The sequence below is a fragment of the Copadichromis virginalis genome, linkage group LG18 (genome assembly GCF_057382275.1).
Source record: "Copadichromis virginalis isolate Kocher_CV1m ecotype Utaka linkage group LG18, C_Virginalis_male_GT1.1, whole genome shotgun sequence".
NCBI classification, from domain to species: Eukaryota; Metazoa; Chordata; class Actinopteri; order Cichliformes; family Cichlidae; genus Copadichromis; species Copadichromis virginalis.
The window spans coordinates 35,086,428-35,098,683 of record NC_140635.1 but is presented as its reverse complement, the minus strand read 5'-3'; the positions used below and the strand labels follow the sequence as shown (position 1 = coordinate 35,098,683).

Genomic DNA, 12,256 nt, shown 5'->3' with positions numbered 1-12,256 from the left:
CGTAAAAAAAAACGTGCAAACTTGCACTAAAAAATCTGCGAAACAGCGAGGTGAAAGGTGAACCGCGTTATAGCGAGGGACCACTGTAATTTTGAAGGCAAGTCACAACATATCCTTCGTACATACTAATGTATAGAAACCGTTACCAGCAATCATTCATTTTTTGTGTGGCTTTTTTCATGGTTTGTTAACATGCTGTGTAGGTGTGTACTTGACGAGCTGATATCGACATAACGGGGAAACATCTGGTTTGACTATTCTTCACCTGTAGTTTGAATGCTGAACATTTGCCTGTTTAAATCATAAGACCAGTCACGATACAGAGATGTGCTTCTGAATGTGGACGATGTGTCTTCTGCTGCAGTGATGTAGTTCTGCTTGTGTTGAGTGATGTAAACAACTGATCGATCTAAACGCTTTAAACGTCAAAACTGATCATTAGATTTTTTTATGACACAACAGTGGTGAGTGTTCCCACCTTCTGCTCTTTGTAACTTAACGCAATCTTTCCGTTTTCGAGTTTTGGACATGGTTTTGGAGGATATCTTTGCAGTAGCGATTGACCGCAAAGTAAAGCTATCGGAAATGTACAACCCTACATCCGGTCTCAAACCAGGAAGTTAGCATTTTCTCGTGCACAGGGTCTTGTCACTACCCGATCCGTACCGGAAACCCGATCGGTACCCCGGGTAGCGACAGGTCTATTATAATTCCCATTAGTGGACCTCGCGCAGGCACTGGGTAGGGCAGCTTGGGGGTCCTTAGATCTTGTTGGCACACGCGCGTGGCGCGAGCGGCTTCCAGAGTGAATCCGCGCTGAACGGAAGTGCTTGTGTTTCTGTGTCTGCAGGTGAGCACAGGTAATGTAAGCAGAGTGAAGCTGTACAAGAAGTGTGTTCGAGAGATGTTGTTACGAACATAAATACAGCGTGAATGTTGGCGTGTGCAGTTTAAATCTCGTACATGAACTTGTGCGAAACTGTGTTTCACCTCTCAAATTGTCAATAAGGGGATCAGAGTAATCCCCAGCAGCCTGCTACATTATAAGTTGTGTAAACATACATAGGGGTGCACAATATTGTCAGTGTGAACAATACTGAGTATCTGGTTATTTTGTCAGCACAAGTTCTGAAATAACATAAGGAGCTGGTTACAGTGGTCCTGTATCATATTCATCGTATTCAGTGCACACCTCTGAGTTGAAGTGCTTGTGTTTCTGTGTTTGCAGAACAAAAGACAAGTAACGGAAAACTATTAGAACAACATGCTTTCTTGACATGATGTTCTTCTGCTTCCCTGGCTGCTGTGTCTGTGGCGATGTTGTTCACTTTGTGTTGTTGTAGCGTCCTCATGATACTCAGTTTGTGCTCCAATAGATTATGAGAGACAAACATAAAATCCTGATCTGTGGCACTTACTGGTTAACCCTACACATCGACTTCTGAATTCATTATTGACGGGAATTTTACAGCCTCTAGCTCACGGCCCACTGTTAGTCAGCGGTGCTAGTTTTGTACTTTGTGCAAATGTGTTGTTGTCAGCCAAGACTGAAGAAGTCGCTTGGATAAGTTACAAAATATTTCTTGCACTGAAAACGTCACATACAGATGAACAGAATCAACTTTCTGAGATGATTTGTCTAATTAATCTATTACGTGATTCTAATGGATTCATTAGAAATGTTACATAAAGGCATTTGTGTAGTTAATGTCCAGATTAATAATGCTATGTAGTGGATGAGGTCCAGGATTGGCAATGTAATATTAAAAAAATTAACAAATAGCACAAAAATGATACCATCCTCCTGGAGAGCAAAGAGCAAAACTTGAACTACCAAAATAATACAGAAAACAGCAGCAGTAAAGCTGCTTGTTCATACTGTCTTGCATTTCAGGGTGTAAATGGCATTTTTCCATGTGTCTCGGGTTTATGTTAGAGTAACTCAACAATGTGTTAAACTTTAAATACAAGTGGTATAAAATACATTAGATGAATACAGACATGTATAATTTCAGACCATAGTATATTTTACTATAGTTTTAAACCTCAAAAGCCAAAATGGCATTCTCAAGTAAGACATGTAGTTTAGCTTCCCTTTAAACACCTAACAGACGTGCTGCAAAATATACTGACTGACACAGACACTTTCAAAAACAGACACTTGTATAGTTTCTCAGTACTCAGACTTCACAGTACTGACACAAAGATATGATGTAACAGGTAGTTTATAGTTGAGTAAGACAGGCCCTGCCAGCCTTTTAAAGAGAAAGATGGGTAATAAAATAATTGTTCCCACAAACTAAACACAATGCATGTTTACTTGTGGCCGTTGTTATTCAAAGCTCACTCCTTTCCGCCTGTGACTGTCCATTGTAATCGTGGAACTCGCAACAGACAGGAAATACAGAGAAATAAAGAGGAAAGTCACTCTTCAAGATTTCCAAGGTGTTTCCTTTGCTGTTACAATGTGTGCGGACGTCAGAGAGCAAGAATATTCTGAATCGCTGTTCTTCCTCATTACCCATCATGCAATGTGGGAAAAGGAACACTCCTCTTGTTTACCTGGAAAAACACAGAGACGACAACTATTAGCCGAAGGGAGAGGAACAAACGAAAGCAGAAAGAAACAGACTTAGGTTTGTCCTGCTAAGCATGACTCGGGTGTTCCGCTTCGTGTGGATGAGTCAGATCCTTTTTTTATGTACTTCTGGATATTGCTTCCCTGCCGTCTTGCATTTCTAAGGTGTGTGCGAGAGAAGTGGGACGTCAGAGTGGGAGGGGCTGCAGGGCTTCCTCTGTGTGGACTAACTGTTCATATGGTAAACAGAGGGTCACGTGGGCCAACAGTGCTGAAGCAGTTAGGAGAAAAGGGAGGGAAAGAAACAAGGAGAGGGCGTAACTTGATACACAGGAGGACTTTGGCCTGCTTCATGTGCAGGAGGCGGTACTTTCACCCTGAGTCTAGAGGACATTGGATTACACACCAAAAAGAAGGGAAACAAAAGATCTGAGTGCCATGTTGTGGTTAAAGTGAAGTTTGGCCTGCCTCATCGGGTTCAGTCCTTTTATTTAGATTTATCTGGACACTTTTTAAAATCTGTTCTCTGTGGGAAAAGCCAGTGTCTTCCTAGTTTGTAATCTCTTCATAGTTTCTTCCGGGTAAAAGAAGAATCAAGATGCCCACCTTCACTGTGGTGCCAGTGGAGGATGTGGAAGATGGCAGCAACAGTGGAGCTGCAGCTGGAGGGAACAGACCTATCAGCTTGGGCAAAATCTTTTCAGAGGAGCAAGAGGCTGACAGTTCAGAGGATCCTTTTTCAGGTAGGTGTAAACAGTTCTTTGCTGATGTGCTCATACACAAGCCTGCTTTTTGGGGGTTTTGTGGTTGCTATCCCAGCATGCACTGCGGGAAGTATAGGTGTGCAATTTTGATAAACTGCATGCGTCATTGTGAGATTAAATATGACATTGGAAGCGCGCTGACACAAACAGATGCATGTTTTGACAGGCACATGCTTAACACATATAGACACCCACAAGGAAAAATGCAAAGTCAGAGATGAACTAGCTATAACTTGCACTTGGATGAGTCGGGCAGGAAGGGGGGCCTTGGTGTTGGTATGTATGCCTTAGCAGCCCTGAATGATGGTTAAGGCTCCTTGCCTCATTGCATGTGTTTCTGTATGTCAGTTCTGGAACAAAGCAACTAAATATACAGTAAACTAAACTAACCTCAAACAGCAGGGAAGTTGTGTAAAAGAGGCCTAACTGTTTTACAGTGACAAAGTACAAAGTCTATATCCTTACATGACATATTATTATACCATTTAAAATTACTGCCTGTTTTTCTTTCACCTTTATAACACTTAGTTTAACCATTTTTCTTTGTGCACATGTTGTACCTCTTTACATCCATCAGTTTCCCAGTCAACCACTTTGGGGGTTGGGTCAGGTTGTTTGTGCTACACGTTCCAGATACCTTGAAGTCGTATTTCGAAGCTTGGGAGCAACGCGACTTCAAATAGTAGTCTTTGTTTAATATTCAGCAGTGGGATTGTATGCAACAGCTGAAACATTTGGTTGTTTTCTCATTTTACTGCAAAAATCTACATTCTTATGCTGTACTGTCTGAAATCTATCAAACTCCTCTTGTGCATTTCTGGCTACTTTTTTGCCACAGTTTTTAAATGGATCAGTAAGAGAATTTTATAAGGAGCAAATCCTCAATATAAAGACTTGTAGATGTTAGAAAATTACTGGATGTAGGTTGCAGAAACAGAACAGACACGGGGCAATGCTCGAAGAAGCGGAGAAGCTTGAAGGCTTTGTTTTCTGGAAAGACAAAAAATTGCTTCAAGATTTTTAAGTGATAAAGAAAGTCATAATGTCAGCTGATATCTTTATTGTAATCTAGGTGTGCTTGTTCTTTTTATTACTTTAGACTCAAAAGTCTGCAGAAATGGCTTCGAATGAAATCCAATTACAAGACACTGCCTTGTTTAAATATTTTGATGAAGTAACTCTACTGCACAAGTGTCATGTTTATGAACAGGCATACTTTCCATTTAGGGAAAATTCCTGCAATAAATGTAGGTTTGTCTTTAGCTAAGGCATTTCTGGTCATTTTGCTTTGAACTCTGGTTGTCTTGCTTCTCTCGGAACTTCTTTTATGCCTCCTCTTTTGCTCATCTTTCATATGTGGGCCTTTTTTTTTAATCTGTTTTTTGTTTTCTGACTTTGATCAGTTAGATTTCACAGTGAGCCCGAGTCACCCATGGTCATCATTCTGGACCCACCAGTTAGGACATGTTCCCCCAAAGCATTTGTGAGATTAGAGGCAGATTTGAAGTATCAGTAAAACAAGCATAACAGGTTAGGTTTTTTTATATTCTAACCCTCACTATAATAATGTTAAAAAGAGAGCAGACCCTCTTTAAACTCTAAGGTTTTACATATGAGTACCACATTAAAAATTAGCTTGCTTCTTAGTAGGTCTTAAAATGAGGTAAATACAGTCTTAGAAGAACTACAAACCATGACACGTTACTTTGTTATTTATTTGACAGAAATTAAGTGTACATGGTTATCTGTTTCAGAAAGAGAGTCAACGGTTAAACTTAAGAGCTCACAGACTGATCCAACATGCTTACTGGCAGGTTTTCTTCAACAAACCCAGTTTCTTTCCTTTTCCTCTCCTGTGATCCCAGTTTGGTGTTTTTAATGTTTAACATGTGCGTTTTTGTGCTTAATCCACCATCAGTTTAAGGACAAAGACAGTGACTAAATGCATTTATTTTCAGCGATCAGTCATATGTTGCACTCAGTCTTGTTGATGGACATTGTTTGTCACAATTTGGATAGCGCTAAATAAAATTACTCTCTTTTTAATCTAAATGTTAGACTCCACATTGACGCACATGATTTGTAGAACCAAATCACATAACGTTGGGGTGACTGTAGCTCAGGAGGTAGCCCAGGTTGGAATGTTGATGGTTTGATCCCTGGCTGCTCCAGGCATGACAAATATCCTTGGGCAAGATACTAACCCCAAGTTGCTCTCTGAATGTGAATGTTAGCTAGAAAGCATTTACACAGAAAAAAAGTGCTTGTATGAACGGGTGAATGAGGCCAGTTGTGTAAAGCGCTTGTGGTCAGAGTAGAGAAGCACTATATAAGAACCAGTCCATTTACTATAACTGAAAACTTGGTAAAGAACCAATTTTTAATTTCTTGAATCTTTGAAAAACACCAAAGGTAACACGATTGGAAGGAGATGGAGCAAAGTGATTACCAAAGAACTATTGGCTGTGGAGTTGACATGTCTTGGCATGATAAGTATCATATTCTTAAGAAACAATTTGAGGTATGCAGAATATGGATGGTATTTAAAAGCCATGCTGTTAAGAAATAGAAAAAGGACCTGAGAGCTGTATCTGGCATTTCAGTTGATCTTTCTACAGAAGCTTCGTCAAAAATGGTCTCAGTGGACGGCTGCCTCCTAAGAACTCATTTTTAAGACGGGGATAAAAGACTGAAGTATGCCAAATTATAGAAGAACTAATGTGAGAACGAGTGGCAACAGGTCTCATGAAGAGATGAATCCAAATTTGACATTTTTGGTTCAAGTTATTGTCAATACAGAAGAGGTCAGGAGAGAGGTCCAACATCCTTACAGCCATCTGTAAAACACGTTGGAGGCTCTGTCATGGTTTTGGGCCACATTTCAGCTGGTGGTGTTGGGACTCAAACACCACTACCTTGCATGAGCATGTATGTGTCCACCATCCGCATGTTTTTTTTCTGAACATAGGTTACTGCCTTTCTTTCTTTCTGTTAGGAGTTTGCGTAAATGCATCGCTACATTTGGGCGCACTCTGAGGAGGGTGCATTTGCTCGCAGATGAAAGAGTGTGCTGTAGGGCTGAACGATTATGGAAAATAATCTAATTGCGATTTTTTTGCCCCAATATTGCGATTGCGATGCGATATGCGATTATTTTTTAAGGTCTTTGTCTTCTGTATTATTAAACAAAGACAAGCAATACATCATATAGTATGGCCAATACTATATTACATTAATTTTAAACCGTTCTTTCCTGGAAGACAGACCTCTGTTATGATGACATGAGGTGATGCATGAATTGATGACTGACATTTTTATTTAACTTCTTCAATCACAACAGTATATTTGAACATACACAATAGTTTATTTTTAGCTTACAAACATCTGAGCATAAAGTGCTGACAAGGAACCCTGGTGTAAACATTAAAATGAAAGTCAGTACAATGTGCAGATTGCAGAAATATACATAAAAAAAATCAGTGGCTTTACCACACTCAGTTTTTCGACATCTGTGAACTACTAGACAGTCATTCAATTAAAAAATAATATTAAATAAATAAAACTAATAAATAAAAAATACACACATCTTACTGATCTCTGCAGTCAGTAACATTACACATAAAGTGAAACATAATAGCAATTGTATAAACACACACACAAACACGCCTTTAAAATTTAAAGGCGTGAAATTGGACGGTCTAGCCTTCAGATTAGCGTCACCGCTGTCTCGGTGGAGTTTAATAAACTCGGCCGTCTGCTTCTTGCTATCTAAAATATAACCAGACACTGGTGTAAATTCTCGACTGTCTCATACTTCTGTTTAATAAGTTTTCTGTTTGACGTTTAGTCAGCTGTGTGAAAACCAAGGAGGAACCCACCCGGGGGATTAATAAAGTTTTATTTTATCTAATCTAATAACTTTAATCTCAGCCAAACCGATTTACTCACGAACAAACAAAACACTGAAAAAAGCCCAACAATAAAATTTTTAGGTTGTCTAAGTGACTTATATATCACGTTTAACCCGAGCAGCGAAACTCCGCGGTGATCTGAAAATGATGTGCCGGGAGTTGTGCCGTTCTCGGCCGCATCAGTAACCCTCGAGCTCCCGGCTAGCTGTCGAGCTGGTGGGTAGCAGACGCCTCTGAAAACGTCGAAGCACTTTTGCAAATATGGGATATCTTGATAAACCGAGCAGATATTTGATGTTTACACAACTACTTTCTCGCCTGAAAATATGTTAAAAGTTTATTTTGTGACCCAGAAAGATTAGTATGAGTAATTTTAAAACTTAGTAGCGGCCGCCATTGCTGGAAACTGGAGTTTGGCTGGGCTGCGCTATGAATTCTGGGATATGGTAGTAATTTGGACAGCCTTCGGCGCGTCGCTGTGACGTAATCGGTCTACAAATGCGGCCTCAGGAGGATGCAGCCCATGAATTTGGACATGTCCAGAGTATAATCGCAGCCTTTGCGGTTAGAAAATTGCACTTGATCATGTCGCGATATTATCGCAAATGCGATATATCGTTCAGCCCTAGTGTGCTGTTAAAACGGCGCTATTATTATCATTTTTTTTCTGTTTACTGCTTCTATTAATTCCATCATTATTAACTTACTCATGGCCAAGTAAATCAAAAAATCGCCCTTGTAAAAATGATCGACAATAGGCTCAGCCTATCGTCGATAGTCGATATATTCGCCCAACGCTAACTGACAACGTTTCAGTATGACAGTGATTCCAATGCAGTAAAAACATACCTGCATAGAAAAACACACAATGGAATCAGTCATGGATTGGCTTCCCCAGAGCCCAGACCTCAACGTTATTAAAGCAGTGTGGGATCATCTGACCAGAAAATTGAACAAAAAGCAGACAAATCCAAAGAAGAGCTTTGGAATATCTTTCAGGAAACCTGGAGAATTATTCCTGAAGACTACTTAAAGAATACCAGGAAAACTGTGGAAGACTCAAGGGGCTGATACCAAATATTGACTTTCAAGCTTTTTAGAATTGTACAGACTCAGCTTTAGCTTTATATATGGTGTTGTCATATGTGTTTGCAAAATGAATAGTTTTAATAAATTGGTGCTGGTAGGGCTGTGCGATATGACCAAAATCTCATGTCCCGATATTAAGACATCTATCGTCCGATAACGATATAAATCACAAAAATGTAACATTTTCTGTAAATTCTGTGAATCTCGGGCAGCTCGACTTGCGTGAAGTGTTTGCAGCTGTGTGTCGTGTAGCTGGAGTCGAGTTTTTTAACCGATGCATGAAACGATACATTTTTAGACATAAGTTGTAACGGCCGCCGTTTTCTTTGTGAGTATTTATTACACGGCGTGCTGCGGGGAAAAGCCTGTTCTAACGTTTGAGTCTAAGGTTTATTTTTAGCACCTGGCGGCTCTTTTTTACTTCTCATCCGTAATTAATCTGCTCTTTCACATGATTCAGTTTATTTTGAAAAGTCTCAACAGGATCTTGAGCTTTATTGTGAAAGGTTTATGTGGAACAAGCGGACACGCCGTGGTTTTACCGTCGTTGTTGCTAACGACAACGCATACAAAACAAAGGCTTGTCTGTCAGTAGTGTGGTTATATTAACTTTAGGAAATGAATATAGCCACTACAGTGACCATCAAAACCATGAAACAATATTGCCGTAAACAGTTTATTTTGCGACACCACGAAATAAACGACAGCGTAAAATGAAACGACAGACGTTTTTATATCCGATAGATATCGTTATATCGAACAGCCCTAGGTGCTGGTGTGTGCATATGTATATATAATACAGAGTGACGTGATATAAAAGTAGTAATTTTACACATTTACATAGTTTTTGTTCTTCATATAATTAAACTTAGTTTTAATTTATTCATTCTTTATTTTTATATTCTATTTAATTTTTCTATTTGAGTGAGCTTCATTCTTTTTGTGTGTGTGGGTGATTTGTTGTTGTTGTTGTTTTACCTCATTTAATGACTTTGGGGGTGTTTTGGGGGTAGTGGTTTATTTTCAGTGCTTTTGCTCTTTTAAGATTACATTATGTCAACATATAGGATAAGGAAATTATTTAAAATTGCTTGGAGCCCACAGGGGGGGATGAACAGGAAATCCTCCCCTGAAAACCTGTATCTCTTACTGATGCTAATGAGGGGAAAATAAAAAGGTTTCCAAACAATGTAGACCCTCTGTTATCTGTGTATCAAGGTCCAACAGATCCTTTAGAGTGGTGACCCTATAACAACTCATAATGTAATGTAAAAACATTTTACTACAACTTTACTCCTTACAATATGTCCTTTCTGGAGAAGACAAAAGTCACAGATTGCTCTGCATTCGGACAGACGAGCACACACGTACGCACCGATTTATGCATAGTGCTGAACAGACAAGATGCAATCTGTATAAACAACTCATCATTTTCCAAAGAAGTATCCGGTGTCATGTGTACAGTGTCCTGTTTCATATTGTCCCTCTTTTTCCTTGTCAAGTTTTAGCACGTAGTTTTGACACATGTTGAGATTATTTGTTTGCTTCTGAATGAACCTCACTGATGAAACTCAAAAAGCAGGGCATCTCTATGAAAACGAATACAGAGAAGAAGACTGGAGTAGTAAATGATAACCGGTCATGTTGTCCTAGAGACACACCCAAACTACTTGCCAAGCAGTAGACAAACCGGAGTGTGTTGATCGCTACTGTAAAGCAGAAATTTCACTTTTAATTCAATTAAGTTTTATTTTATTTACAGCACAACAAATCACATTAACAGCTGCTTCAAGGCGCTTTTTATTATAAAGTGAAGTAAGGTTGTGAGGTTTGCGTTGCATTTTTTTTCCAAGTTTCCTGCATCTCAGAGAATCTATAGGAAATGTTTCCAGGCAAGTTGGCATCTTCCATACAAATTACAGCCAACAGCGGCAATCCACTAGAAACCAATGCAATCACAAGGAGGTATTTAGTACACACCTTCATTGCATGCAGTTTCACCCAGACAGCAACCTTGAGCAACCACTCACCAATTGTTGGAATATACACCAACTGGTTGGGTCACTGCCTGGTTTCTAGGCTTATGTGACTGATACCTTAGATAGAAAGAAGAATACCACAGTCAGGATCTACAGACTCTAGATTTAAATATAAATCTAGGGCTTTGTTAGCTGAACAGTTTCCTCCCTTAGAGCTATGCCAAGCAAATTGGTTGATCACATTCACACAGACCACCTAACTGGTGAGTTGGTGTACCAACCTTTGCAGCTGATCCTGTCACACATTCTTGAAACTATTATTTAAGAAGTTTAATATTGTATTTAAACATTTGCCTAACAAGGGAATTAAAATTACATGCCAAAACTGGTTTTAACATCCTTGTTTACAGTGAATTGGAAATGGAGATTTTCACCCATGGTTTATCCACTGTTGCTCTTTACACCTTAGATACTCCTCGTCCAGCAAATTTCCTAAACTCAGCATTAAATGTCTTCATAGCATTTGTCTGTTTCATTTCGAGGTGGTTCTCATGTCCTTCTTCTTTCTCCAACGCAAAGGACATAAATCGTCATGTGTAGCTCTGTTTTCCATATGTTAGCCCTTTGGGGTTGGAGAACTGCCAAAAGCAGCTGCCACCCTGTTTCCTGTTTAAAGGATGTCTATTTTGGGTCAAACTGTTACTAGCTAAATTGTACAGGGAGCGTTCACAGGGCATGGGTTTGTGTTTTTGTTTGCTTGTCATTCTAACCAAGGGGCTCTCAAATCACATGCCACAGATAACCTGGTGGGCTGGTCCTGCAGGTGTGCTCCGAGATGTCATTTATAATACCTGTTTGTTTGTTTTGTTTTTTTAAATGATTTTAAAAAAAAGTCTCGTTTTGAGTTTTGTACTTGTTTCCCAAGAATCATGTGAGTTGTCCACGCTAAGCAACACATGCATGTAACATATGTTTCCGTAAAGAAAAAAATATTTGTGCCAAATGTTAGATTGCAAAAATATTTTTTATATATATATTTTTATGGTCACCTTAGCAAACACATCATTTTTTGCAGCCTTATGAAATTTCCCCTTGTGGGACTAATAAAGGTATATCAAATCAAATCAGATTAACTGACACTTAATAACAACTTACATGTGCCAAATGGATTTTAGTGTGTTTTAGTAATTTAAATGGATTAAACATTTATTGAACATAGACAAAGTCTATGTGGCATTTTGTACATATTGAAATGGAGACCTCTGCTGGTTAACATGATTACTGCATCAAACTGTCAGAGTCCTTTACGCTCACTCAACGAACTTTCAGAGGACATTTAGAACTCAGCCCATTTTAGAAGTCTTTTGATTTTTACCTGATAATATGATGATTTGCAAATTGTCTGACATGACTATATGATGACAGACCATGTTCCCCATCAAACAGTTCTGACAAGATCTATACAGAAAATGAATGCAATCTGACTTTGTTTTCCTAAGTAAACTATTAGAAAAATTAAACACTGGCACATGAGGTTTAGATAATATAAAATTGGGTACTGTACACCAACAGATGTGGCTTGAAATTAACGTTGCTTTATGCAGCTATGTACAGCAGTCTCTTTCAAATGCTTGTTTCATAGATGGGGTGCCCTGGGACACCATTGGAGGAAAAACTCAATTTTAGCAGGGCAGCCATCGGCCACGACTGCTTATGTAGTGAGGGGAAAGAGAAAAAAGTAGCTCATAAGGACACTTGACAGTGACACACACATAGGACTCCAAGCTAACCCATTTGTGCTGTTGATCAACACTATATCATGTTTGGTGGATTTTACCATGTAATTCAGCTAAGAAATAGTCGATTCTATATAGACCTTGAAGTGTAGTGTGTGTGCTTGTGTATCTTTCTAGATTTCACACATCACATTTTTAT

General features: G+C 39.1%; 1 protein-coding gene across 5 annotated transcripts in view; it reads left to right on the top strand.

The window, feature by feature from the left end:
* Positions 1-694: 694 nt before the first annotated feature.
* LOC146688387 (solute carrier family 12 member 7-like) overlaps positions 695-12,256 on the top strand; it is a 43,485-nt gene continuing 31,923 nt past the window's right edge. For 3 of the 5 annotated variants that reach the window (XM_085440398.1, XM_085440397.1, XM_085440396.1), the window contains exon 1: positions 2,292-3,321. In XM_085440398.1, coding sequence (XP_085296524.1) covers positions 3,177-3,321 — 145 coding nt within the window. In that variant the 5' untranslated portion in view covers positions 2,292-3,176. Of the gene's footprint in view, positions 861-2,291; positions 3,322-12,256 lie in introns of those variants that run through there. The other 2 variants (XM_085440395.1, XM_085440394.1) reach the window with 2 other exon arrangements.